This window comes from Megalopta genalis, chromosome 2 (genome assembly GCF_051020955.1).
Source record: "Megalopta genalis isolate 19385.01 chromosome 2, iyMegGena1_principal, whole genome shotgun sequence".
Taxonomy (NCBI): domain Eukaryota; kingdom Metazoa; phylum Arthropoda; class Insecta; order Hymenoptera; family Halictidae; genus Megalopta; species Megalopta genalis.
The window spans coordinates 30576186-30601339 of record NC_135014.1 but is presented as its reverse complement, the minus strand read 5'-3'; the positions used below and the strand labels follow the sequence as shown (position 1 = coordinate 30601339).

The window sequence follows — 25154 nt, the reverse complement described above, 5'->3', positions numbered from 1 at the left end:
TTTAACGGCAGGTTTCTGTTAATTACAGTATTATACATTTTATTTTCTGCATTGTAGTACACGCGTTAAATAGTACAACTTACACGGTTAAATTATAATATTCGGGTTGTAATTTAAGAAACGCAGAAGGAGCAATGACACTGAGCCAGCTAACCAGTTTGTTTTTACTAGAAGAAAATACAAGCGTTAGATCATTGATAATGCTTATTCACCGGCGTGATTAATCTACATCATTAAATACCTGTTACTTGTAAATTGTAACAGTTCCTGCGACTTGCAAGGATGCAAATGCAAGAATGGAGTGCCTAGCATGGGATGTATTGCCTGCGAAAGTTCCTTATAGCTTAAATTTGCACCCACGTCAAATGATTGAGCCTCTTGCACGGTTATTGGATTGATGCCAGGGAAATCTGTAAAAGGAAACAAATTATTTTTAAAAGATGCATTGTTTCCGTGTGAGAAATTCGAATACAAATGCACATTTCGATAGTGGACGTGCAAAGTATCGAAATGCATGCTATCCGCGTGCTGTAAAACGTAGATCTCTTTTGTTTCCCATCATCTTACGTCTTTAGTCAGTTTTATTCCGTTCGGTGCCTTCTTAGCCTAGTTCGAGATAGGCTAGAATCGAAGGAACAATCAGCATTATGTCGCCCGCCACTTCCAACAGTCGGTACATACCAGATTAAGGTCTAGTGGTGATCAGGCGACGATTGTAATAGAAATCTTATATTTTTTATGAAGAAGACGTCGCGAGATTAAACGAGTAACCGCGGAACGTCGTGAAATACGATACGCGATCAGATATTTCCATTTTCTCTACTCTTATTTTAGCATATATACTATATATACGTATTATTATACATGCAATTGTATTACAACCTGACTTCCAGCCATTAAAGTATATTACGGGAACACCGTAGCTCATGGACCAGACTATGTGGTGTTCCGTGACAAATGGTTTCTGGATTGTAGAGGGGGCTTCGAATGGATCGTCTGTTAACTCGAAATTTAAATCATCTTCTGTGTCGTTACTTTGGAATATCGAATAATTCCCAGGGAACATATGTTTTCTCTGTCTAAAGAGGTACGCCTCTCCGGATACGTCCTGCAAATTATTTATATGTACATACTGAGTAAAAATTTTGACGCATTAAGCCATCGACGTAATTCATCGAAGCACCACCATTGATCTTCGAATTAAATTCGAACTTGATTCACCTTGTTGCCTCGAAGTTCCCATCCATCGGAGACTCTATTCGAAATCTCTAGAAAATTTTCGGCATTCTCGATAAATTCTTCCCACGTAATTGTCCCTGGGCCATCCATCGGAAATCATAAAACTATACAAGTACAATCATACACATGCGGTTAGTATATTTTCTACAAAATGAACGTATAGAATTGATTTCGAATTAATTCATGTGCTCCGTTATCCCCTTCTCCCTCGCTTCTATCCTTGTTCTGCCTATCAAATAACCAGTTCGTAGTTACTTTCGAACGGAATATCCGAAATATCTACGTAAAACCGTACGATATTTGTTTGCTTTTCAAAAGAGTAAATTTGTTCCTACAGTTAACTTACTAAAAATATATAATATCGACATTTCAAGGATGTATCGAGACCTATAGAGTGTACGCATTCACTGATAAAGATACTTGTAGATATGGTGTTTAAGTTTTTGGTGTATTGCAACACACATGATCCATTCATATCGTGACAAAATTAAGAAAGGGGAAGATGCACACCCAAAGGAATGGCTTGTCTCTTTTCTGCCCGACCCCTCGACGTTCAGTCAATTGTCGGCTATTTTGCATCGGCAATGTTCGCCGATGTTCGGTTCTATTCGGTTATCCCCGCTACGTAACATGTATATGTATATACGTATGTATTTTGTCTACATGCCCCGATAGCTGAAACATACATACGTATACATGCATAACGTATGCGTGCTCCAATATATACAGATACACATCACCGTGCAACGATTGGCATCCAATAGCACGTAGCGTTGCAATCAGGAACGTGTCTTCGATAGGTGCATCCTTATTCATTTTTCCGAAAGTTTATCCATAACGATATGTACCGGGGATATTTGCCGTAATTTTTTACACCGATCGTATGCACTGTTAACCAACATAATCGATGTACAACACGAAAAGTGGCTTTTAGGATTCGAGTTACAAATTATTCGCTATTCTAGATCGTACCTATCCGAAGCATAATTTCATGGAAAAGTCTAGACACCTTGAAGCATGGTGAAACTATAAAAATTTATTGACCGGAAGCGGATACATTTGAGTATGGTCTATCGAAAGAAAAATCGATCGTAATTCGGTCGAAAAATTGCACGAGTTGATGGCGGAAAAAGAAGAAAAAATCGAAGCCGGATAGAGGCGAAAAAACTAACCTACGTACGGCCCTGACGTGAAAAGTATTGGTTGCGCGCGCAGCTTGGTAAGGATACAAGACAGCGTCGAGAGGAGGGGAAGGAAGACAGACGCTCGGTGGTCGTGTTTCTTTGTTAATGTTGCACGTACGCGGTGTGTACGAACAAGAGAACAAACACAGTCCCGCGGGTTCTCGTGCGTGATACACAGAAGAAGTCGACTGGTGTTGCTCACTCGCGCGCACGAGAGCGTATGTAGAAACGACACCGTACGCCTCGTCCTCGTTCACTACCGGATAGGTAGCTACGGATAGGAAAAAAAAAGAAGAAGCAGAAAGATATACATATAGGGTTAGGTTGGGGGACAGAAGAGATGCGTCTGAGACCGGCGACAACGGACGCATATCAAGAGTTCGGAAATCGGTGTACAGTGTACAATATCGAATTTCTCAAGTGAGCTTCGCAACGAGTCGAAGCACCAGCGTGTGTCCGTCCATCTATCTGTCTGTCGGATTGTCTGTATCTTTAATGAGGTGAGGTGGGACACGGGGGAGAGTGAGGTGAAGCGCAAGGTGAGGTGAAGTGAGGTGTGGCGAGGTACGGTGAGGTGAGGTGTGGTGCGGCAAGGAGTGGTGCGGTGCGGTGCGGTGCGGTGCGGTGCGGTGAGGTGAGGTGTGGTGAGGTGAGGTAAGGTGAGCAAGCCGAGGCTGAAGAGAGTGAAGTGACCGAGCGCAAGTTCGACGAGAGGACGCGCAACGTCGTTTACGCACGACAAGAAAGGGACTATAGGTGACTTGTGACTGTGAATAATCGGTGTGTGAAAAATAAAGAGAAATAGAGCCAAACGCAAGACGCACGAGGGGTGGAAAACTAAGGAAAAGCTGAGAAAGCTGAAAAATTTAGAAACAGAGTAAACGCGTACTCAGGAGCGGAGAGAGAGAGAGAGGGAAAGAAGAGCGCGAAGTCTGCGAACGATGACGACGCGCGTTCGTTCCGCGGTCATGCGTCCGCAATTCGTCGAGCCATGATGCGAAGTACTGTATCTAGTATAGGCTGCTGGCCACGGCTGTGGCTCGTCGTGTTCGTGACGTGTGTGTGACCAAAGGGATACGATTCCTGTCGTGTTCAGCTCCGTTGCTTTCCCTTTTTGTTCTTTCTTTCCGTTTGGATATCTACTATGTGCGCTGTATTCCTCTCGAATCGTTTCTTCGAACACCAATAGAGAGGGAAGAAAAATAAATACAGTCATGTCTTACCGTAGTAAGCAATTCTGCCTCCCTGTTTAGCTGTGAAGCACCAACCAATCAGATTTCTCTACCTGCTTCATAATTCTAAGCCGGTTGCCCCCGCTTGGCTTACTATCGTGAGGCACTACTGTACGTGGACGGGTACGTTCACGATTCTTCCCCGTTCTGCGCTGCTGTCGGACATTGTTAGCTCGAACGAAACGGTGGTTCTGTTTACACTGGAAGAAATTGACAGTCTTCGAAGATGTACGCGAAGGGGAAGGGTTCATCGGTACCCTCTGACTCTCAAGCCAGAGAAAAGTATGTATAATTCTAAATTGTAATTACATCGTTGAAACATTAACGGGAGAGAAAAAAAAAATATTTACCGATTGATCGATCAGTGACTCCATTTTTTTTTCTGTCTGTACGCCGAGCGTGCGTGTACGTATTCATCGGTTCGAAACCGGAGAATCGGATTCATTGGACCGCTTCAATTTACGGATTCAAATATTTACAGAATTACTCGATTCTTTCTTTAAGCTACGGTAATATTTCTTGCAATTTTCATGTATTGAGTAAAAATTAATAATACATTCGACGTACATTCTCCTCAAACTTTTTAGACAATTTAAGAAAAGCGAACCGATGCATGATGCAGTTACATGCGATACGATCGATTTCCTAACATTTATTTCAAAACAATCTCTGCCTATTTAAATATTTCCATCTTTCGTCTTTTTCTCGTTCTTTCTCCTTCCCTCTCTTCCTCTGTCCTTTTTTTTTTATCTCTTTTTCTCTCTATTTCTTTCAAGACAAACTCCGAGAGACAAGCGTTCACGTGAATCAACGTTGTTTACCTGCTCTACAACCTGCTTTCTCGTAAATTCAACTATAACTGTTTGCTATGACTCACTGGAGTCACTTGTCTCGCGAATCAGGCCGATCGGGCGCCATGTTTTTATCATTTGCACACCGAGAAGTGGTATACACAAAATATTAGAACAATGACACTTCGTCGGACATCGTCGTTTTGCTTGTCTCACATTCCGGAAATCGAGAACCTGGTTTCTTTGTAACAGTAATTGACAATAAAGATTTTACTATTTTCTTGGTTGATGTTTCTTGCACTTTATTTGAAGTTACTTAAATATGAAACACCTGTATTTTTCGCGCGCGTTACAAATTAATCGTTTACGTTTTGAAATGTCTTACTCGCACCCCTATTAAAATAATTTGTGATGTTTCAGATTAGCTTTGTACGTGTATGAATATTTATTGCATGTTGGCGCACAAAAAGCAGCACAGACGTTCTTATCCGAGGTAATTTCTTTATTTTCGAAGTTAGTATAAATTTTGAAAAAAATTATGCATTATTATTATTATTATTATTTCTTGCACAGATACGATGGGAAAAGAATATCACTCTTGGGGAACCACCTGGATTTTTACACTCTTGGTGGTGGTAAGCACTATTTCTGGTATAAAGTCTGTAATACATGAAAAATTCTGAAATATATTAAATTGTTTTGAAATATTTTAGTGTATTCTGGGACTTGTACTCTGCGGCACCCGAAAGACGAGATTCCTGCGAACACAGTAGCGAAGCCAAAGCTTTCCATGATTATGTTAGTGTATATTAATATTATCACATATGTAATATATTTATGAACCATATAAATATTTTTTCAACACTGTTTTTGTTCACAGGGCTTTGTAAACAGTGGTTATGGAGTCAATGGTATTGCACATGTAAGTTAACTTGTATTAATAACCAATATATCTAAAATTTTATTCAAACTAACATAAAAACATTGATAAATCATCATGTAGTAGGAAAATAATTGCAAAATGTTTTCAGAATGCTGGTCCAGCGCCATCCCCCATAGGACAAATGCCACCCAACGATGGTATGCCTGGTGGACCAATGCCTTCCGCATTCTTTCCTGTAAGTTTATGTACAACTATCCATTCATACCTTCATTTTCTTTGAATTCAACAAATAAGTAACTTTTACTCCAAAAATTGAGAAAATTTCTGAATTAATATTAATTTATTTTGATATCTGTGTTTGCAATTTTTTGTCACATTCAAGTTATTCAATTATGTACAAAAAGTGGAATATATCTTGGATACTATTGTGCTATCTTGATTATATTCTAATATTACAGTACAATACTGTTGTCAATATATTTTTTAGGAATATGTATATGTGAATAACTATTTCTTGTTCACACATTAATTCCTTTACTACTTCTCATTTTATGAGTATAAAAATGACAGAATGTTCAGCAAAGGAATCTGATCTGTTAATTGTATATAGACATACATCATTAGTATTCATATGTATATACAAGACTATGTATAATTATCTGTTATCATTGTTATGCCTAGTTACAATTCTCATTCATTATAACTCTACACTTGATTCAAAGCGTGAAACATTTATTCAATGTTTTACCAACAGGGCACATTTTTATAAATTTGAAAACTGTTGATAACCACTGCATTTAATTTATACAATTTGTAACTATTCTATATAGTATTATCACAAAAGGAAGTATGTATTAACTAAGACATATGTGCAAAATAATGTTGTGATATAGCTTACAAGAGGTCTGCTCTCACATGTAAAAATCATATACTCCCAGATACACACATACTCTGATACACTATAATGCAGTAAGTGTACAAAAGATAATACACAAAGAATTTAATACATATAAGTTTTGAAACAAGTGTATATTTAAACAAGATTCTCATGCCATGCTTGTTTACACTGTATCTATGTACTTATTTTTTCTCTGCTACGTATCTAACACTTGTGTGTGCGTTCCTTTACCATTTTCACTCTATGATCTCCTGTCTGCATATAATCAGGCCTCTAAAGTATACCAGAAGAGATTTTTATAGATGTTAGAAAATAGTTTTAGCTCTAATATTTTTGTATAGTAGGTGAACGAATTTATAATGTTCTACCTTGGGCTGACTTACATTTATACAAAATCTTTGCAATTATTTATTGACTTTATGAATTGTGAATTCTGTTGTTTATTAAAACATAAAATAGTGGTTGTTTTATCTTTAGGATGACACTTATTGTATACTGTTACATTCTTATATTTTTAATATATACATAAGATGAATGTCATTCGTTTTGAATGATCTTTTACGAGTTTTATACATGGAAGCATGTACTAACTCTTGAAACAATTACATATAAAGCAAATGTAATAACTTTTCTGTATGTAAACACTGTGTAACAAAAAGACATTGAATATCAGCTAAGGTTGTATTTTTTAAAAGATTTGACATGTTAATATGAAAGCCTGCTTAGAAAGTAAACCTAGCACTTGATATAACATTTTTGAAAAATAACATCTGTAGGAACTCAATTACTCGAGATACTGGAGATACAAAATTGTTATTGTAACTGGCATCAGGGGAAAGTAAAACTTTTACATAATAGTCGGTACAGCGTGCAATAGAGAGATTGTAACGGTACCGAAAATATTTTCTTTTTATCGTGAATTTGATTTGATAAGCAAAGTTACTCATAGCTATAATGTCGTACAGATCATTTTGATAATATAACTTTTAGATTTTTAAGGTGCTGTCCAACATAGTATTAACACAATCATACCCAAGCCTTCTAGTCTAGCTGTTGCCTGGATCGCAGTGTTGCTACATGTCTGTCGTTTGCGTTGCTTGTTGCAGAACAACTCAACAATGCGACCATCTCCGCCCACACACCCCTCATCACAGCCATCCCCCCAGCACCCCCAGCCACCCCCGCCCCCACACTCGCAGATGATGTCCACTCAGGTAAGCCTCATTCGACACGTACACTGTCACTCATGGAGAATCACTTTGTCCACTTTCATTACACTATATCATTGTGTACCTAAAACTGTTTGCTCGAAATTGCTTCCTTCCTGTCAAAGTTGCCTCTACTTTATAATTTTCAGCTTATGTTTCTTGAAATCCAATAGATCATACAAACAGAAAAATATCGAAAAATGTTTCTACAAGCATAGTAAATAATTAGCTGCTAGAAACACGCGAGTTATCTATAGTTTCATGAAATCTGACATTAGATATTGTAACTGTATTTTGAATTGACGTGTGTTAAAAATTAACGCTACCTTGCTTAAGTAGATTTTATGAAAGTGCATTGGCACTACAGTATGTAAAGGTAAGGTAAAAATCTTTGGCTGCTATGAGTTTTCAAGAGACAATAATTATCAGTTTTATAACAATAAGTTAAGGTAAGATTTATCTACGTGTATAACATTTTGGTTTACTTCGTCCTATTCTTGATTGTGGATCCTTGTTATTTGTAATTCTTTTTGCACATTGATATGTCAGGGATGTATAAAGTGCACTGGGTTGATTTACATCAACGTGTGCAAGTGTTATGTGATCTATTGCTTACTGTGGCTGCCTGGTATGTGACTCTCAAAATGTAAAATAGCTATGACTTGTGATTGGGTTTTTACCCACAAAACTACTTTAAGATAAAAATTACTCAATGTATATGTTCCTGACCTGTTACAGTTTATGGGTCCACGATATCCTCCTGGACCACGACCGGGAGTACGTATGCCGCAAATGGGAAATGATTTTAATGGAGTACGTGTTATTATTTCCTATAATGTGTATTTTAACACTTTACCTACCGGAAGTTACTTAATAATATTTTGTTAAAAATCGAAGGCAAATAGTTGTAGTTTTCAAAGGAATTGTTTTATAACGATAGCAATTATTTAAAAGAAAATTGAGCTCCTTGTAGATAGAGTAAAATTCTATAACCTATTGATAGGCTACCAGTAATTGAAGTGTTAAATTCTGTTGTGCCTCTACGTTTATGATATTAACTTACACGTTATTGTTTTGTTCAGCCCCCTGGACAGCCAATGATGCCAAACAGCATGGATCCGACTAGGCAAGGTAAGAGCTTACTTTTCTGCTAGATACACATTGATTTTTTTTCTGGTATTGATGATAATTGCGAGAGGAGAATGGCATAGACGCATGCATACCAAAAACCACACAGCAATAAATGAATCAGTAATTATTGAAAGTGGATTGGATTGCTGTGATGTGGAGTGGATTGGTTTTTGAATTGTCTAGTTACATGCAGTGGTGTAGTTTTTTTTCTTACTTCAGCCTTTTGTAATTAAATTTTTTTTTGTATAAAGTGTAGATGCATTAAACAAATAAGATCCTAAAATTTATTCAATTTTATTTATTCCAACTATTTAGATTTCTTTTTCTAAAGACATGTAATACATTTTTTAACAATTTTTATAAATTATTAACTATGATTTATTTTCAGTTGATTGTTTCCGAACATTTGATCATTAATTGTGTGTCGTAATAAATATTTAATATAAATATCTTTCTTTCAAGAATGAGTTACATTCAGTCTTGTCGAAGTATACTATTTGTATTGTTGTTAGAGATTTTCGTTTGTCTATATGCTACAATATATGTTTTCACAGTCGAGATGTTTTTACGAATATATTCACTATGCGACCGCAAAGTAACTAGACCTTACCGCCATCAACCTGACCTTACCTACCTGCCGTACTAATGTGTGCTCTTGTGTTCCTCAGGCGAAGCTGGAGAATTTGTAGGGTGGCAAGGTAGGAAGCAACCCAGCAACCAAATCACACTCACATGACTTAGTCAAGCCTAACTTTTAGTTTTTTTTTCTCCTGCTCGTCTTAAAATTTTTGTTCTCACTCTCATGAATAAATGCACTAGCTTAGTTTCTGTGTATAAATACCAGCTCACTCGATCTTAAAATCAATGTATCAGATGCAATTTTCTGTAATGAGATATAGAATCCACTCTGCCTACGAGAACAACGTTTTCACTATCAAAAAAAAGTAGCAAACTTAACATTACTAAGTGTACACTTTCGTTTATGTTAAGTATCGAGTTATAAACGTTTAAACTCTGCACATACGTAAATAAATGTATGTAATATTGTGGCTAACACACCTTGCTGTAACTACAAATCACCATGATATGAATTGAGTTGTTCCAACACATAAGCTGTTGGTTCGCATAAACATGTACATGTACAACGAATTAATTGTTTTATTAATTAAGCTTCTTATACAAAAGATCGTACAACATCATGTGAATAATACTGTTTGATGCTAATTAAATGTAGTTATTGCTGTTTGATTTAAAAAGGCATTAACCGAATGATTGTCTTGTCATGTACCTGACACAAAATCCATTGTTTTCTTTCGGTTGTTTTCAAGCTGAAAAGTTCACAAAGAGATATTTGGTAGTGCTGTTTTCATCCTACGCATGAGCTTTTTACTTGATTTATTTATATGTAGACGCAATTACCAATTCAGCATGATGTCCACTTGCTTTACTATGTAATTCGACTTCGGCAAAGCATGACTTTACTTTTTAGTATATCAAAAAAGGTAAAACAAAATTTGAACATCTTATTACACCATTAAAGGTATAGAGAAAGTTACAAAGCCACATGAATTGCCGTCAGTCCAATGATTCACGATTAGCATTTAGTATTAACATGAAATTAGAATAGTATTAATACTTGTACGATTGTAAACAGATTTATCAAGGATTGTTTTTGTTATTAGCTCCTCCAGGCATGAATCCCATGAATCCAAGGATGAACCCACCGAGAGGGCCTGGAATGGGTCCAATGGGACCGGGAAGTTATGGGCCAGGAATAAGAGGACCACCTCCTAACAGTACCCTAGGTCCAGGAGGTCCGGGAGGACCTGGAATGCCACCCATGAGTATGGCTGGACCAGGCGGGAGACAACAATGGCAACCTAACACATCTACAGTACGTATCTATGTATATGATTATTAATTGACACGGTTTACCTCAGTTAGCCATAGTATATTAAAATTTTAGAATTCATAATTTGTAACTTAATTTTTTTGTACTTCTAGCCCATGAATTACTCATCGTCGTCGCCTGGTAATTATGGAGGACCCCCAGGATCAACGGGTCCTCCAGGCCCAGGTACACCAATTATGCCGAGTCCACAAGATAGTAGTAATAGCGGCGGTGAAAACATGTATACCATGATGAAACCTGTACCTGGTGGAAACATGCCCGGTGTAAGTATACCTTATTCTTATTAATATTTATTATAAATAATATTTACTGATTATTTAATATTTACAATGACATCATTTTTTGAACGAAGTTTTTATAATAATTTTACTAATTTAATCAGGACTTTCCCATGAGTGGCGGACCAGAGGGTGGTCCAATGGGTCCTATGGGACCAAACACGATGGGTCCTGTTCTTAACGGCGATGGTCTTGACGGAATGAAAAACAGTCCAGCTAACGGAGGCCCTGGAACTCCTCGGGAAGATAGTGGAAGTGGAATGGGTGACTATAATCTCGGTGGTTTCGGAGGTCCAGGGGAAAATGTAAGTATTAGTAGGTTCTACAACAGTTCTCTATAACAGCTACTCGACGTGTTAATATGAACTTATATGTGCGATAATCATAATTCCCTAAGACTATATCATTCTATTTCTCTAATTCATGACCAATGTTGGTGGCATGTTTGAATAGACAATTTTTATTTATTCATAGAGTGTTCATATTGATTCCAGATTTATTAGATCAATCAAGAATCATAAAACATATAAGTTCATATTATAACTCATCTTTCTTCTAATTATTCAGCAATTAACAGATTCAGGTGCTTTCGTCAATACGACTATTACTTATTCCATTCCAAAATACTTTGGGTGTTATTACATTTAGAGGGCTTATCCTCCAGCTTATTCCAACACACAACCTAGTTAATGCTTATTCAAAATATCAATATTTTATCAGAATTTGATATGTCCTGTTTAATCATAAAGGCTTTTTGGGAAATTTAATTTAGATTACCTATTCGCATCTAATATTGTTATAACTGGCTCAATTGTGTCTAACTATTATCATACTAACGGTATGACTAATGATGCAAGTATGAAGTGAGTCTAAAAATCTGTTTTACTTGTTTCCCCCCCTCCCGTAAAGCCTATGCATTTCGTGATCATTTCGTAAATAGAAGAAAGTAAAATAAAGCAATCATAATATATTATAAAAAGTTGAAATATTTATAGAGATTGCATCAAAAGTTCCAACTTTTTCTATTAATTGAATCAAAGATATAATATTCTGTGCATCGTTCTTGTGCAAGCCTTTTCGCTTCAGTTTTGACGAAATTTTTAGCGACTTTTACACCTACTTCATACGATAAAAGATTAAATTGTGAATCAGCTTTCATACTATGTTTAATTATAAAAATATATATGCAAGATATTTCGTAAGGTTTATCGTAGATGGCACTGGAGACATTTTTGTGTCTAGACGATTTTTAGTGACACTCTTGCGAGCCACAATTGCAAAATTAGTAGCTTATCCACCGTCTAACTGTTGTGGTACTGTTTTATATAAAAAAAAAAAAGGAAACGGTTTGAAATTATCTAAATAGTTATCAAAAACCAGAAATCGTCTCGCTATTGGTCGAAAAATTTCTTCCTTGAACAAATACGGTACACATTACGAGATGCATATATGTAACTGATATTTTTAATGAGCGCGCACAAACGGTGTTCATAACGTCTGTTACATGAATTTTGATTCGTTTACGTTATTACTTCGGATTGTGAGTAGGATTCCGAATGAAAAGTGTAATGAGTAATCTCGCACGTGCGCCTTCTGTATTCCCGACAGTTTTTTTAAAAAGTCAAGTCGCCTTGGATCCAGCCCCGAGTACATAGATGCCGTAGATTTCCCGGTTAAACACGCAATTTGGAAAAGGATCATACGCATACGCATATGCTGACGTTTGTCGTCACGTGGTACTCGCACGTACGCGCGCGCGCGTTCATAAATACTTTGTCAATGGCTCAAGCATGATTCTCGCTCATGACAAGACGCAAGTAGAGAACGACAGGGAGGAAAAAGCAAAAAACATGAAAAGAATATACACAGAACGTTCGTGATAACGCATACTACGTCTATGTGCGTTCGTTGATCAATCGTTCATAATTTGATTAGGTTAGCATTTAAGTGCTCATTACGCTGTTATTACGAAACTTATGATACTCGAATCGTCACAGAATATATTATGAAAGAATTTTTACGAGTATGTATATGTTGTATACATATATATGCTTTGCTAAATACTCAAGAGGTTGCAGTTTAGAATTTTACTATTACTATTTTCTTTCTCCTTTTTTTTTTTTTTTAATACGATTATTTCTATACCCATACTTCATTATCGATAGAGTTACGATACGTCTTTTTTTTTTTATCAAATCGTGTCAACGCCAGCAACGTCTATTATTTATATTTATTTGAACATTAGCTTGTAAGCAAAGGTGCCTGAAAAACACGAACTACTGTGATTATCAATCGCATAATTGTTAATCGATTTTTAACTCTCTTTTTTCTATCCTTCATTCTTTCTCCTTTATTTTCTTTTTTTTTATTGTTCATTTAAACCGCTGTATCTCGTAATCGCATCGCTGGCCCGCCAGCAGGCGACTGTGGCTTATTTTTCATCCCATTATAGAGTTAGGCCTTCGAGAATTAGGATAGAAAAAAAGGATAGGTTACAAGTTCACGATAGGTAAGGCATATGAGCATTGGTTACGTGAAGTAACGAAAATTTCGGTCGAGACATTTTTCTTGCGGACAACGCAGTTCGGTATGTTTTTCTCTCGAAATTAACGAGATCATTTCCTTTTTAACCGTTCTTTTTTTTTCATAATATTATACCATTACCATGCCGTTTCGAACATACGCATCAAGGCTCATCTAGTCGTTTGAATCAAATTGCTTTGCATCTTTTTTTTTTTTAATCGAAGATTGAAACTTTTACAAAACTCTGTAATGAGGTGATTAAATTGGCCGAACTCGTACCGAGTCCTTCCACTGTTTGCTCACAATTCAATACCGATAGAAGCAAGTATGTGCACTATCTATTCGCAGCTATTGACGTCGCAACATCTCGGGCGTACGGTTTCGTTGTCCCAAACGGTTTACGATAAAACGTGATCGATTATTATCGTCGTTGCCTCCTCGAGAAATAAACAAAACACAAAAACGTGTGTAACGGCATTGTTTCTAAGCGCGTTGATATTCTAGTCGTGCGATTGCTCGATCGATTGCTTCCGAACTTAACCTTAAACATTATACGGTTCTCAAACTGAACTTGACTGAGAATCATGGAAGTTCGACTACGATAGTTAAAAAACGGTTTCATTTCACATCACAGTTCAAAACTTTCTTTCCTATCATTCCGAGGTTCCTGTTAGAAATTAGTTTATACAAACAAGCATGTAAGAGATCAAATTATTAAGTTCCTCCGTTTGGTTTGTTATTGTTCCGGTTACCGCTTCTGAAGCAACTATATACAATCTATATGTATTTCTTTTTTTCAAACGAACAGCACGTTCAATCACGCCGAGAATTGCGACGCGAATGGTTCCGCGATTAACTTAACGAAAAAAAAAGTACTTGAACAAGATGGAGAAAAGTAAATATATATGAAGGAAATATGTTGTATACATAACGTGTATATGACAACAATACGCTATATATATAAATATATATACATATATATGTGTGTGTATATATATATGTGTATATGTGTGTGTATCTATATATATACATATTATTTTTGTATGGAATAAGTGTCGTAGACGGTGTAAGTACTGAACCTAAATGATCGAGTGTAACAGAAGCAAAGAGAAAAGCAAAATACGAAAACACGAAGAAATGGAGAAATATCGTGCGAACCTCCGGAATCCATCCGTCCGTAATGGTTATAGGTCAGTACCGGACTATGCTGTGCTGCTGTTAGTTGTGTTTAAATTAATTTAAAATATTAATCCTACTCATAGATTATACATATGTAAAACAAGATATAAAACGAGAGAAAGAGAGACCGAGCGAGATAGAAAGGAAAGGGGTATAGTGAGAAGAAGATAGAGAACGCGTGAGAGAGAGAGAGAGAGAGATAGAGAGCGAGTGCATGAGAGGGGGAGGGAGGGAGGGAGAATATGAGGAGAACGAGAGGATTATGAATGCACGCTCTGGGAGCAGCGGCAAGATCGATTAGAAAATTGCTAAAATAGTTCATTTCGGGATCACATGATGCTATGCTATGAACTTCAATTATCTATTGGTTTATTCATGTTTCTCTGTCTGAACGTCACAATTGTACACTTGATCTTAATAGAAAGGGGCGAGTGGGGATATCAGCGTGCACTAATTGCTGTCCTTCGTGCTTACAATTAGTTCCCTGAACATTTTTTACATCTGTCACCAACAGGCTCAGAAATGTATATATATATATATATATATACATTATATACATGTATAAATATATGTACATTATATACATGTATAAATATATATATATTGTCATTTCTTTTTGAAAGTTGACAGTACAAAGTACGTCAATTAGCCTTTGATTTTGACGCATGTAGACTGTTAGTTCATGGATAATTTTGTAAATGTTGTTCAAATAAAGTAAATGCTTGCCGTTGTTCCAGAGAACATATACACACATAGCACACATACACAGACACGTGCACACAGTTAAACACGTTCACGTACATTACTTTGACTCGAAGGAGAGTGAGAGAGAGAGGAGGAGAGAGAGAGAGAGAGAGAGAGAGAGAGAGAGAGAGACACAGCCTTAAGCCTCCGCTTGTACCAACTTAACGAATTAATTGATCAGGTGCGAGACCGTCTATTTGTAGATATCATTTCGAAGTGGAAGGAATACACATACGCCACATAATATTAATGGGATCTATGTAATTTTTTCTTGGAGCACGAAGAGTTGATCGCCTGCATACGAAAGAAACAGAGAGATTTCGCGACCGGGAGATTCGAAATACGAGCGAGGACAAACAACAGAAATTGTTCGCGATAACGAGGAATAGTATTATTCGTTTCGAATGAAGATGGACTTGATGTAAACAGTGTTAACGGTTCGCTTCGGCGCGCGGTCATGAACCGAAAACGGTCCTCATTTCTCACGAAGTATCTCCTCTCTGTCATAACACAAACGTTGGAATCGTTTACGCTGTTCGTAACGTCACGCTTTTCGAACGAGCAGTCCGCGGACGGGACAAAAATTTGAAAAACTATATTGAATATAGACTTTTGCCTAATCAGTCGACAACATCGGTTTGACTTACATCGTTTCGATGTATTCGTGTTTGTTCACGTCAGATCCATCTTTAATCTGATTGTGAGGGAATAATAGGATTTTCGTTGTTGCTTGTAACACAACTACTACTCGTCCGCTGTCGAATCGCGTCGTGCGCGCACGCGCGCGCGCGCACACATACACACGTACACACACATATACCGTCTGCTCTGTTCATACACGATGAGAAACAATTTCTATCGTAGAGAAAGGACAAGAAGGAGAGAGAGAGAGAGAGAGAAAGAAAGAAAGAGAGAGAGAGAGAGAGTGAGCATGCTTCGTTCCTGTACCGTTGCGTGATGTGCGCGCGCGCGCGCGCGCCATCGGCTACTCTTGACGCCGAATATTTTTACTTTAACATAACACACAACCCCACGTTGTAAGCCGCACAAGTGAATGGCGATGAAACATTTTACATTATTAATATATGCCTAAGCCAGGGGAGATCGAGACAATAAATGTAAACCTGTTACACTGAGAATATTGCGTTTTTCTTTTTTATTTGCTGTTTCAATCCGCATCAGGGTGCTGGCTACTAAAATGTTTTATATATAACTATCTGTTTCCAATGCACTTTGTTTTACACAAAATTTTTCTCGGCTGTGTCGCAGGACACGCGTGTCTTCTTTTTTTTTCTGGTAATCACATGTCACTTGTGTTTCACATTGTCCGTGCACATCGTTCGATATCAAACGTAATCGCGTGTATGGTAGGCCCGCTCGCGCGTTGCTCGCCATAGTTGGAACACGTGTTCGTGCACCGTAGTTTCTTATCTTCGAACAACAATGCCGCGCGAAGCAAGAAGAATCGTCGGTGCACGAACAACTTTTTCTCTCGACGTCGTCGTCGTCGTCATGGGGTAGAGCAGGCATGGGCAAATACATACGTATAATGCCCTATCGAACACTGCCGTGGCTCCGTTGAGACAAAACCACTTTTGATTAGGGGGAGAGAAACGAGAGCAAGGGAGATACCAGAGACATCATAGCAAGACGGTTTTCTTGGCTCCTATCTCTGACCGCTTTTGTTGCTCATGCCTGGGATAGAGAAAGGATCGATAACACTGACATAGAATTCATTTGATTTTCTTTCGGTTTACCACACTTCGGGACCACGTGATATGCTGTACAATGTTTCTACTAGTCTGTTTTCGATCGCGCGAAAGGAATACGTCCTTCACGCGTGAATCGGTAACGTTGCTTTCAAAACGGATGCGATCGTACGATTTACAAAAAAAAAAGCTACTTGTCGTTCGTATCTCGCTTGAGCGATCTACTAACATTTCAATACTTGCGCTTCGAGAGTACATAATTCTTTCGGTAGTCGACACACGATACCCACGTACACGCACACACACGCACGCACACACACACACACACACATATCTATATCGAACGCACGTGCAAAGAGAACCGTGTCGCGCACGCAGCATGATTTGTGTAACATACGAAACCACATCGTACGACGGTACGACATACAATTGCAACGTGGAGTATATTGTGGAACACAATGTGTGTGATATACTGTTTATATATATATATATATATATATCATGATCGATTTGCAATGCTTTAAACGAAGTTTCCTGTAACATAATTAAAGACGCAAGAGATCTATTGAAACGGAAAAACCGGTGAAATCTGATAGCTGTATATAGTACTAGCCTGTACTGACCTGTAGCACATGGATGCGTGAGCGCAAAGCGATTGGTGGATTGCGAGATCGTATCGAGACACACGATTGATTTGAACGAGATTCAAAAAGTAAAAAAAAAAAAAAAAAAAAAAAATACGAAAACTAAAGTAATATGGACAAAATAGAATGGAAAAGTCTTTGTAATGGAAAAATGTAACACATAAGGGATGACACGTCGAGTTTCTCTGTTTTACAAGCATTTTCTTAAACTATAAAAAAAAAACAATAGAGTTGTTTCCCGATCGACGTAACGGCTCGGTGAGGTGTGCGTCAGTGTGGGGATGGGCCGGAGACACAGAATGAGAGCGCGCGCGCGCGCGCGCGCACGCACAGCACACACGCGTGCGCCAATGCGCAAGAACGATCGTCCGTTATATATACATATCATATACAGATCTATATACCGATATGTATATGTGTACATATATAAATATATATACATTGGTTACAGATCTGTTGTATGATATTTTTTTCTGTGTGTATGTGTTGTTTGTTGTTTATTTTTTTTTATTTATTGTTCGTACATGTTGATTCTTTCTTTGGTCGATACGGGCTTCACTTTTTTTTTTTACATAACGTCCATGTGTTGTGGGTCAGAGCGCCCTGGGGGAACATGGAAGAACCACATTACTTAGTGTAGTGGATGCGGTTCCTCCATCGAATCGTTTCTCTCTCCCTAGTTCTTTCACGATCCCGATGTTCTAAGTTTTGTTGTCGACGAGCCAAAACACAGCCCCCCACCCACCCAGCCCCCCCTTGACGGCGCACCATATCATCAAGCGCTGCGTCGAGACGAGATTTAGTTTACGCAGCACGTCAGCGTTTTCTTGCCCAGATTCGTTCGGGACCAGCGAACTGCTCATAATTTCCTCTGCCGCGCGCCATACTATCTTCCTATTCCAACGCGGACGTGAACGGGATGCAGGCGCTGCTGGGTTCGATTCCACACTCGGGGAGAAAACATTCTTGTTTGTTTCTCCTCTCTCTATTTCTCTCTCTCTCTCTCTCTCTCTCTCTCTCTTTCTCTCTCTCTCCCTTTCTCCATCTCTCTATTTCTCTCTCTCCCTCTCTCTCTCTATCTTTCTCTCTCCCTCTCCCTTTCTCTCTATTTTTCTCTCTCCCTCGCCCTTTCTCTCTCTCTCTATTTTTCTCTCTCTCTATTTTTCTCTCTCCCTCTCCCTTTCTCTCTCTCTTTATTTCTCTCTCTCCCCCTCCCTTTCTCTCTCTCTCTCTCTCTCTCTCTCTCTCTTTTCCATTGTGACTAGATTCGCTCAATTCGTTCGACTAATTCACCCGACTGTTGCGAATCTCTCGACCCAGACGCGCACGGCTAACGATAAGTTTCCCGCCGATAAAACGCTGTGCCGTCGGATCACCGAGTATGTCGCGATGCCGCACGCCGGGCACACAGAAGCATACACAAGAGTCAGAGAGCGTGTGTTGTCTTTCTTCGTGGATTCCCTCTCTCTCTGTCTCTCGCATACGAGACGGTTAAGGACAGATCGCGCGAGCCCCAGGAGTAGTCTCGAGAAACGGGAGGAAATTTTTTCAGAAGGAAACTCCGCGATCCGGATGAGCGTTTTTTTTTCTTTTAACCCCCCACCCCCCCGAAGGGTGTTCCCCAACGAATATTATTGTCTGTTCAATTGCAAATCTATATATTTTTCACCGGAGCAAAGTTACACTCGCTACAGTTTTCCCTCGTTAACGTTGAATCAGTTGGGGAACACGGCGAAACGCTATGGAGTAGCCGACACTGTTTTCTACTGGCCGAAGAAAACGAAGAGCAATGCCGTTGGATGCCCCACGGGATAGAAAGGGGGTGAGAACACGACGCTAACGGAGGAAACCTGTGATTCGTAAAGAAATGTTATATCGTCGCGATTCATCACTCGAGTCCCAAATTGAACTGACAATAATCAACGATTGTTAATTGTCAAACGTGTCGTGTGTAAAAACACGAAGCGTAATTTTGCTACGCTTCCCGTTAACAGCCGAGAGACTTCCTCTCTCCCGTGCGAAAGCGTATAAGAACACGCTTTTCTTTTTTTGGCAACGCGGTCCTTTGTTTTCCGGTGTGTGACTTGTGTAATCACGCCGATGCCGCCTATATATTCGTGGTTAGGTTCCTCTACGAAAGAAAAGCGCTTGTTTCGGTCGCCGTGTTCCTTCGTCAGCTCGCTGGTGAACACGCTGAAAGCGGAACAGAAAAGAAACATGGGCAAGGTATCGCCTGATGGTGGTCTTGCCTAACCTTTTACTTGTAACCGGCCTGGTGTTGGTTGATTCACAGGATCAGACCGAGTCAGCCGCCATACTCAAGATCAAGGAGAGCATGCAGGAAGAAGCGAAGAGGTTTGAGAAGGACTCTGATCACCCCGATTATTTCATACAGTAACTCTATGCGAGTCGTAGTGCTCCGAGACCAAACTAAACCTTCTGAGAAAGCGAGTCGCGAAACAATCATCCTCCCCTACTCTATCTTCCTTTTACCTAGTTCACACTGTACTTGTACACCCCCCCCCCCACCACCACACCGCCCCGCATCCTCCCTATTCCCCAACTTTGAAAGCGAGGTGTTCAAAAGGACGCGCGCGAATCCTAACGGAGAACTTAAAACGATATTTAAAAACAATCAAGAAAGACGGAAAACAACGGTACAGGGGATCGATCTTAGTTCACATAACATAACGCAGAGAGAAGATTCGTAGATTTTGCCCCTTCCCCTCCCCCACTTGCGCGGTGCAAGAGGGCCTCGTTCATCGGTGTTCATCCTGTTCGGATACGGACAAGCGGAAAGGGTTGACCATTTTTCAAGTATAAAAGTTCATTCAATCTGTTTCATAGAACATCATCGTTCCACGTGTTTGTTCCGGTTGTCGTTGATCGATTATCTTTGTTTAACACGTAACGAGTGACGGGGCTCGAGTATTCGCGTAATCGAGCCTAATAAAGTCACGCACGCGAGCAGATCCGAGATTCGTCCGTGGTTTCTTTCTTTGTCACGATTATGGCGATCGTCTTTTAGCCATCTTTCCACGCTCCTTCGTCTCTCCTACTCGCTTAGGATTCTCAGTTCTGTTTCCTGAGTAAGTAAGTGCTTCCTTATTGGCTCTAAGTTCAAAGAAAACGCTCTATTTTTTGTACAGTAGAGGGAAAGCATTGCTTCAGCGGTACGACGTAATGTTTTCTATCGAGGATAGTTGTTGCCCCCCGCCCCCCTTCCCTCCGCCTCCTTTCTTCTCGGTTTCCCGATCCCGCCCCGCCCTCCTCCCCTCCCCCCGACTCCGCCCACACTCCGTCATTCTCCAGCGAATCATTAAATAACGGCATCGATATCGACGAGCGTGGTTCGCAATGTCGACGGACAAAATGATCGCGACGTTTCATCGATTTCCTCGATCGTCGGTGCACGTGGCGCGCTTTCGAAGCAGCGAATTGTAAAACTATGCTGACTGTGATAAGACGAATCGAAAAGCGGAAAGCGACGAATTGTTTTCAGGGAAAATTTCCAACTGTCGAGACAAAAAATTCTTCACCGGTACTTAATGGAGCGTACCGTGCTCGTTCCAACAAGTATGGGGGCTTGTTTTCATTCCGATAGAGAGGTATATCGATATCCCGTCGACGATACGAGAGATCATCGATGACTCTCCGCCGAAACGGTTCTCGATAGCAAAAGTTTCGGTTCGATAACGGAGGAGAATCGTTTCGAAAAAAAAAACGAAAAAAAACAAACGGAGGATAGTCGTCGTGTTCTATCCGAACCGTTGGGTAGGTAGAAAAGAAGAAGAAGAAGAAGAAGAAAGATTTTTACGGGCATTTGTTCATGCGTTTTAATTGCGTTTATTGCGTTCAATGCGGTTACGATCTCCCCCGAACCGGTCCGAACCGATCCGCGCCGCAAGGATCGGGTGTCGGATGAAAACGACAAAGAAGCGCACAGTATTTAAAGGAATTTGCGATTCAAACACACATCCTCTGATTTCATAGTACGAACGTAAGCATTCGATTTAATTCCATTGACTCGCAGGCACACGATAATCAGTTTAGCTTTATCCGTGTCCGCGGAGAATGTGAAGACCTCGACGAACAGTTTTAACCCCGCATCGTTGTGTATTTAGGGACCGGAAAGAGCGAACTGTGGATCCGAGTACCCGAGACCTCTGTCGCGTACTCCGGAATCCGAGTTTCGGTGTTTTCGAAACAAAGTCGGTAATACAGTTTTCCCTTGTCAGCGACGCGCGTGTGGTTCGGGGAACGCGGTAAGATGTTCACAGGATAGTAGCTAATTCTCTATTGGTCGGTAGTCGCGTGGCCCGTAAACAGAGGAATGCTGGTAACGATGTAGACGCGTTCGTGCTGCGACGAAGACACAAAGAACGGTGTGCTGCGTTAACAAGGGAAAACTCTCGACCAGCGTGGAAGCGGAATAACGTTAAACATTGTACTATAAGCGAGGCACGTGTCGAGAAACGTTTAGAATCATATAGAGAAATGCTTCGGAGAAGGGGTGTGTCGTCCTGTGGTTAACGTTAGCCCGTCTACAACAGTATCTCGATATATCTCGGAAACGAAACTAGGACTTAATCTGGCCAGTGTGCATCCATACAGTACACGCTAGGCGTATCCTTCATTCGGGACAATCGTTGATTGTTGTCGCGGACGGACTTTATGAATGCGTAACTGCCAGTATTTGACAAATCTATAATCTCTTTCTCTTTATTTTTAGCGATTATACCGAGTCCGTTACGTTCACGTTCAAATCTGAGACTTTCACAGATACACCAGAGTATAGTTTTCCCTTGTCGGCGTGATTTTTTTTGGGAGGGGGGGGAGTGTTACTTCCTTTTATTGGCTGGCGATTTGGGACGGTGGGGACAATGGCGGGAACGGGAACGCTAACGAGGGAAAATTGTGTTTGAAATTTTTCATCGCATATAGAATCATCGATATCGGGCGCAGGAACATTTAAAAAAAAAACAAAAAAAGAAAACGGACAGAATTGATTTATAGTTGGTGCGAAGTTGGGTGTCACACGTTGATTATTCCGCGTGGGAATGCATGCAAAATTACGCGAGGACCAGAGTGAACGTAACCAAAGAGTACAAGAGGGTAAAAGAACGGATCGTCGGGAGCTTGGGGGACGCGACGTTAATGTGATCCGAACGAGATTACGAGACGCGAGATAATTCTGGTTCCTTTCGAGCTCTAACGGAAAGCTTGCGAACTGTAATATTCTTTTCTCCTCTGATCGCTGTTTGTTTCCTGGCCATGCTCGATTCCGGAAATGGCGGCGTGTACATGCACCATGTGTATACTACGATATTTTGGCGTATTATGTAAATGTGTAACTTGTACAAACCGATGCGTCGAGTGCAATTTGAATTAGACGACTTATTACCGAGGTTGGAACGCGCGATGTTCCTGACTTACACACGCGACGCGTTCGCAATAGTATCGATCGTCCTCGTCCACGGTAGGACAGGAAATGTTTTTTCGATTTTGGCCGTGATCTCTCGCGATTCAAACGTAGGATTAATATACTTGTTTCGAATTTCTGCTTGTTAATTGTTCGGAAATAATAATATGCTGGTCATTTTTTTAATTCTGGTTGCGTCCACACGGTGCCCGAACTCGGAACACATTTTTCAATGGAACCCTTTGAAACCTCGATACTATCGATAACGTTACGCGTTTTACCTTTAATGTATGTATATTTAAACTGCTCATCCCAGCCACTCTCCAACGAGCGAAAAATTCGTATATGTTCTTTTTTCTTTTTTTCGATTATCTATTATTATTATTCGAATACTCCTTCGCGCGATTGTGATTCGGTGACGGAACGAAACGAAGGGAAACTTTTTCGTAACAAAATTCCGAACGATTATTGTTTCGATCGAACCTCTAATGAAAGAAATTCCAAACGTAGAATGAACGGTTGCGTGAAGGATAGACCAAAAAGATAAATACTTTCGGAGAAAAAAGCGGTATATAGTATTTACACTTTTTTAAACGATCATTGAGATACAAAAGAGCGAAAGAGAGGGAGAGAGAGAGAGAGAGAGAGAGAGCGAGCGCGAGAGAGAAAGAGAGAGAGAGAGAGCGAGAGAGGGAGAAAGAGAGATGTTTGTACATTGTTTAAAAACGAGAGTTCGTCTCGTCGTTACTAGAAAACGAGGAGAAATAAAAGAAATAATTACGGTGTGCGTTGATACCGTTATAAATGCGATTACGATTTCGTGTAAGGTAAAACTAGGTTAATTAAGTAAGAGTGTTGGGTTGGCAAGAAATTATAGTGGTTCGAAATGAAAGAAAAAGAAGGATATTCAAATTAAGAACGGTGTAAAAGTATTTCAATAGCGATCGAATATGGTAGAATTCCGAACGCGTGTAAATCAAGATCGAAGGACATACAAGATGAAAGTAGTTATTAAAGGAAATCGATGAGCCGCCATTGCTCCCCTCTCCTCTCACTGTCATTATCACTACCACCACCGCCACTACATCACCATCACCGTAATACCATTTACCACTACCCTCGCCGTCCTTTCCTCATCCCTTGACGAGTGTTTGCATTGAAAAGTGAACGTAAAATTGGTTTTTGTAATTATTTTCACTTATTCGATCATTGTAGTGCTGACGCGATTCAGTACATCTCTTGCGGCCGAGCTCACATATTCTTTAAATTCACGCATAATTATCGACATAATTATAGAAACCTATACGAGTATAGCATTCAAGTAGCAAGTAATAATGATAAAAATAATGAAATAAATGTCATCTATCCTACTAAGCAACGAAGCTGTTTATTATGTTACACCTCTGCCTCCCGCAAAAACAAACACGATATCTCCTACCAACCTTACTTTCGTGGCATCGTTAACCACGCTGTTGTCTTTTTTCCAAAGCGGCGCGACGTACCGAAGAGAAAATGCTGTTTATAATTCTTCACAGGTAAGTAGAAGCTTTTTTCTTTATATTTTCGTGATTATTATAGAGTGCAACAAGTACAAGAGGAGCTCTATGCAATACACACGCGATACAATTTTCTCACGAAATAATTTCTTCACAGTCTGTTGCGGCGGTCTAAGATATAAGAAAATTAAATAAATAAAATTAAAAATTTTCTATATTACCAGCAAACGCGACATCTGTTGAATATGTATCAGTACTCTAATCAAATAGTTCTATATTTTCGAAGAAATATTTCGCACGTTGTTCACTGTGAAATTAATGTAACGGTCGTAGAAACTATACGTCTGCGGTAATGTCGTCATATTTCGACATCCGTGATTGCGGGTTGAAATCGAACGAAACAAAGAATTCGTCGATAAAAATACATAAAATTGTAAACGATACAAAATACCGACTCTGCGGGTTCAAAACGTAAACTAAAGGGGTCGCAATAGGAACGTATAAGATTTCACTCTAACGGTACGTTTATTCGGGTTAATTTCATCACGTTGTACAGTATTATGATTCTGACTTCATAAACGGAAATGCCTTCGCTGTTTATGGATTTGCTGTTTAACATTTGAAAATGCAGCACGAAAGAGCATTGTCGTTACAAAACAAGCATCAGGGACATCTCTGATA

At 39.5% G+C, this 25154-nt stretch overlaps 2 protein-coding genes across 12 annotated transcripts; one reads left to right on the top strand and one right to left on the bottom strand.

Annotated features, from left to right (window-relative positions):
• Window positions 1–12: 12 nt before the first annotated feature.
• Atg10 (Autophagy-related 10) lies at window positions 13–2675 on the bottom strand. Of its 7 annotated transcripts, none has more exons than XM_033486764.2 (6): window positions 2212–2351; window positions 1750–2127; window positions 1222–1343; window positions 883–1108; window positions 242–410; window positions 13–167 (listed from the first exon to the last, which is right to left on the bottom strand). In XM_033486764.2, exons 3-6 carry the CDS (start codon window positions 1327–1329, stop codon window positions 80–82), a joined length of 591 nt encoding a protein of 196 aa, XP_033342655.2. In that variant the 5' UTR covers window positions 1330–1343; window positions 1750–2127; window positions 2212–2351; the 3' UTR covers window positions 13–79. The 7 variants fall into 7 exon arrangements, with proteins under 7 accessions (XP_033342655.2, XP_033342657.2, XP_076375262.1 ...); XM_033486766.2 differs by having other exon boundaries at window positions 1930–2127; XM_076519147.1 differs by lacking the exons at window positions 1750–2127; window positions 2212–2351 and adding an exon at window positions 2542–2675.
• A 1122-nt stretch (window positions 2676–3797) lies between these two features.
• On the top strand, window positions 3798–24351 carry Ssdp (Sequence-specific single-stranded DNA-binding protein). 5 transcript variants are annotated; one of them, XM_033486760.2, is made up of 14 exons: window positions 3798–3937; window positions 4867–4939; window positions 5020–5081; window positions 5160–5244; window positions 5327–5368; window positions 5478–5564; window positions 7334–7441; window positions 8174–8248; window positions 8518–8566; window positions 9235–9264; window positions 10249–10460; window positions 10571–10741; window positions 10861–11061; window positions 19849–24351. In XM_033486760.2, the coding sequence occupies exons 1-14, from the start codon at window positions 3882–3884 to the stop codon at window positions 19951–19953; spliced, it is 1356 nt and encodes a 451-aa protein (XP_033342651.1). In that variant the 5' UTR covers window positions 3798–3881; the 3' UTR covers window positions 19954–24351. The 5 variants fall into 5 exon arrangements, with proteins under 5 accessions (XP_033342651.1, XP_076375256.1, XP_076375257.1 ...); XM_076519141.1 differs by lacking the exon at window positions 19849–24351 and adding an exon at window positions 12365–16341; XM_076519142.1 differs by lacking the exon at window positions 7334–7441.
• Window positions 24352–25154: the final 803 nt, after the last annotated feature.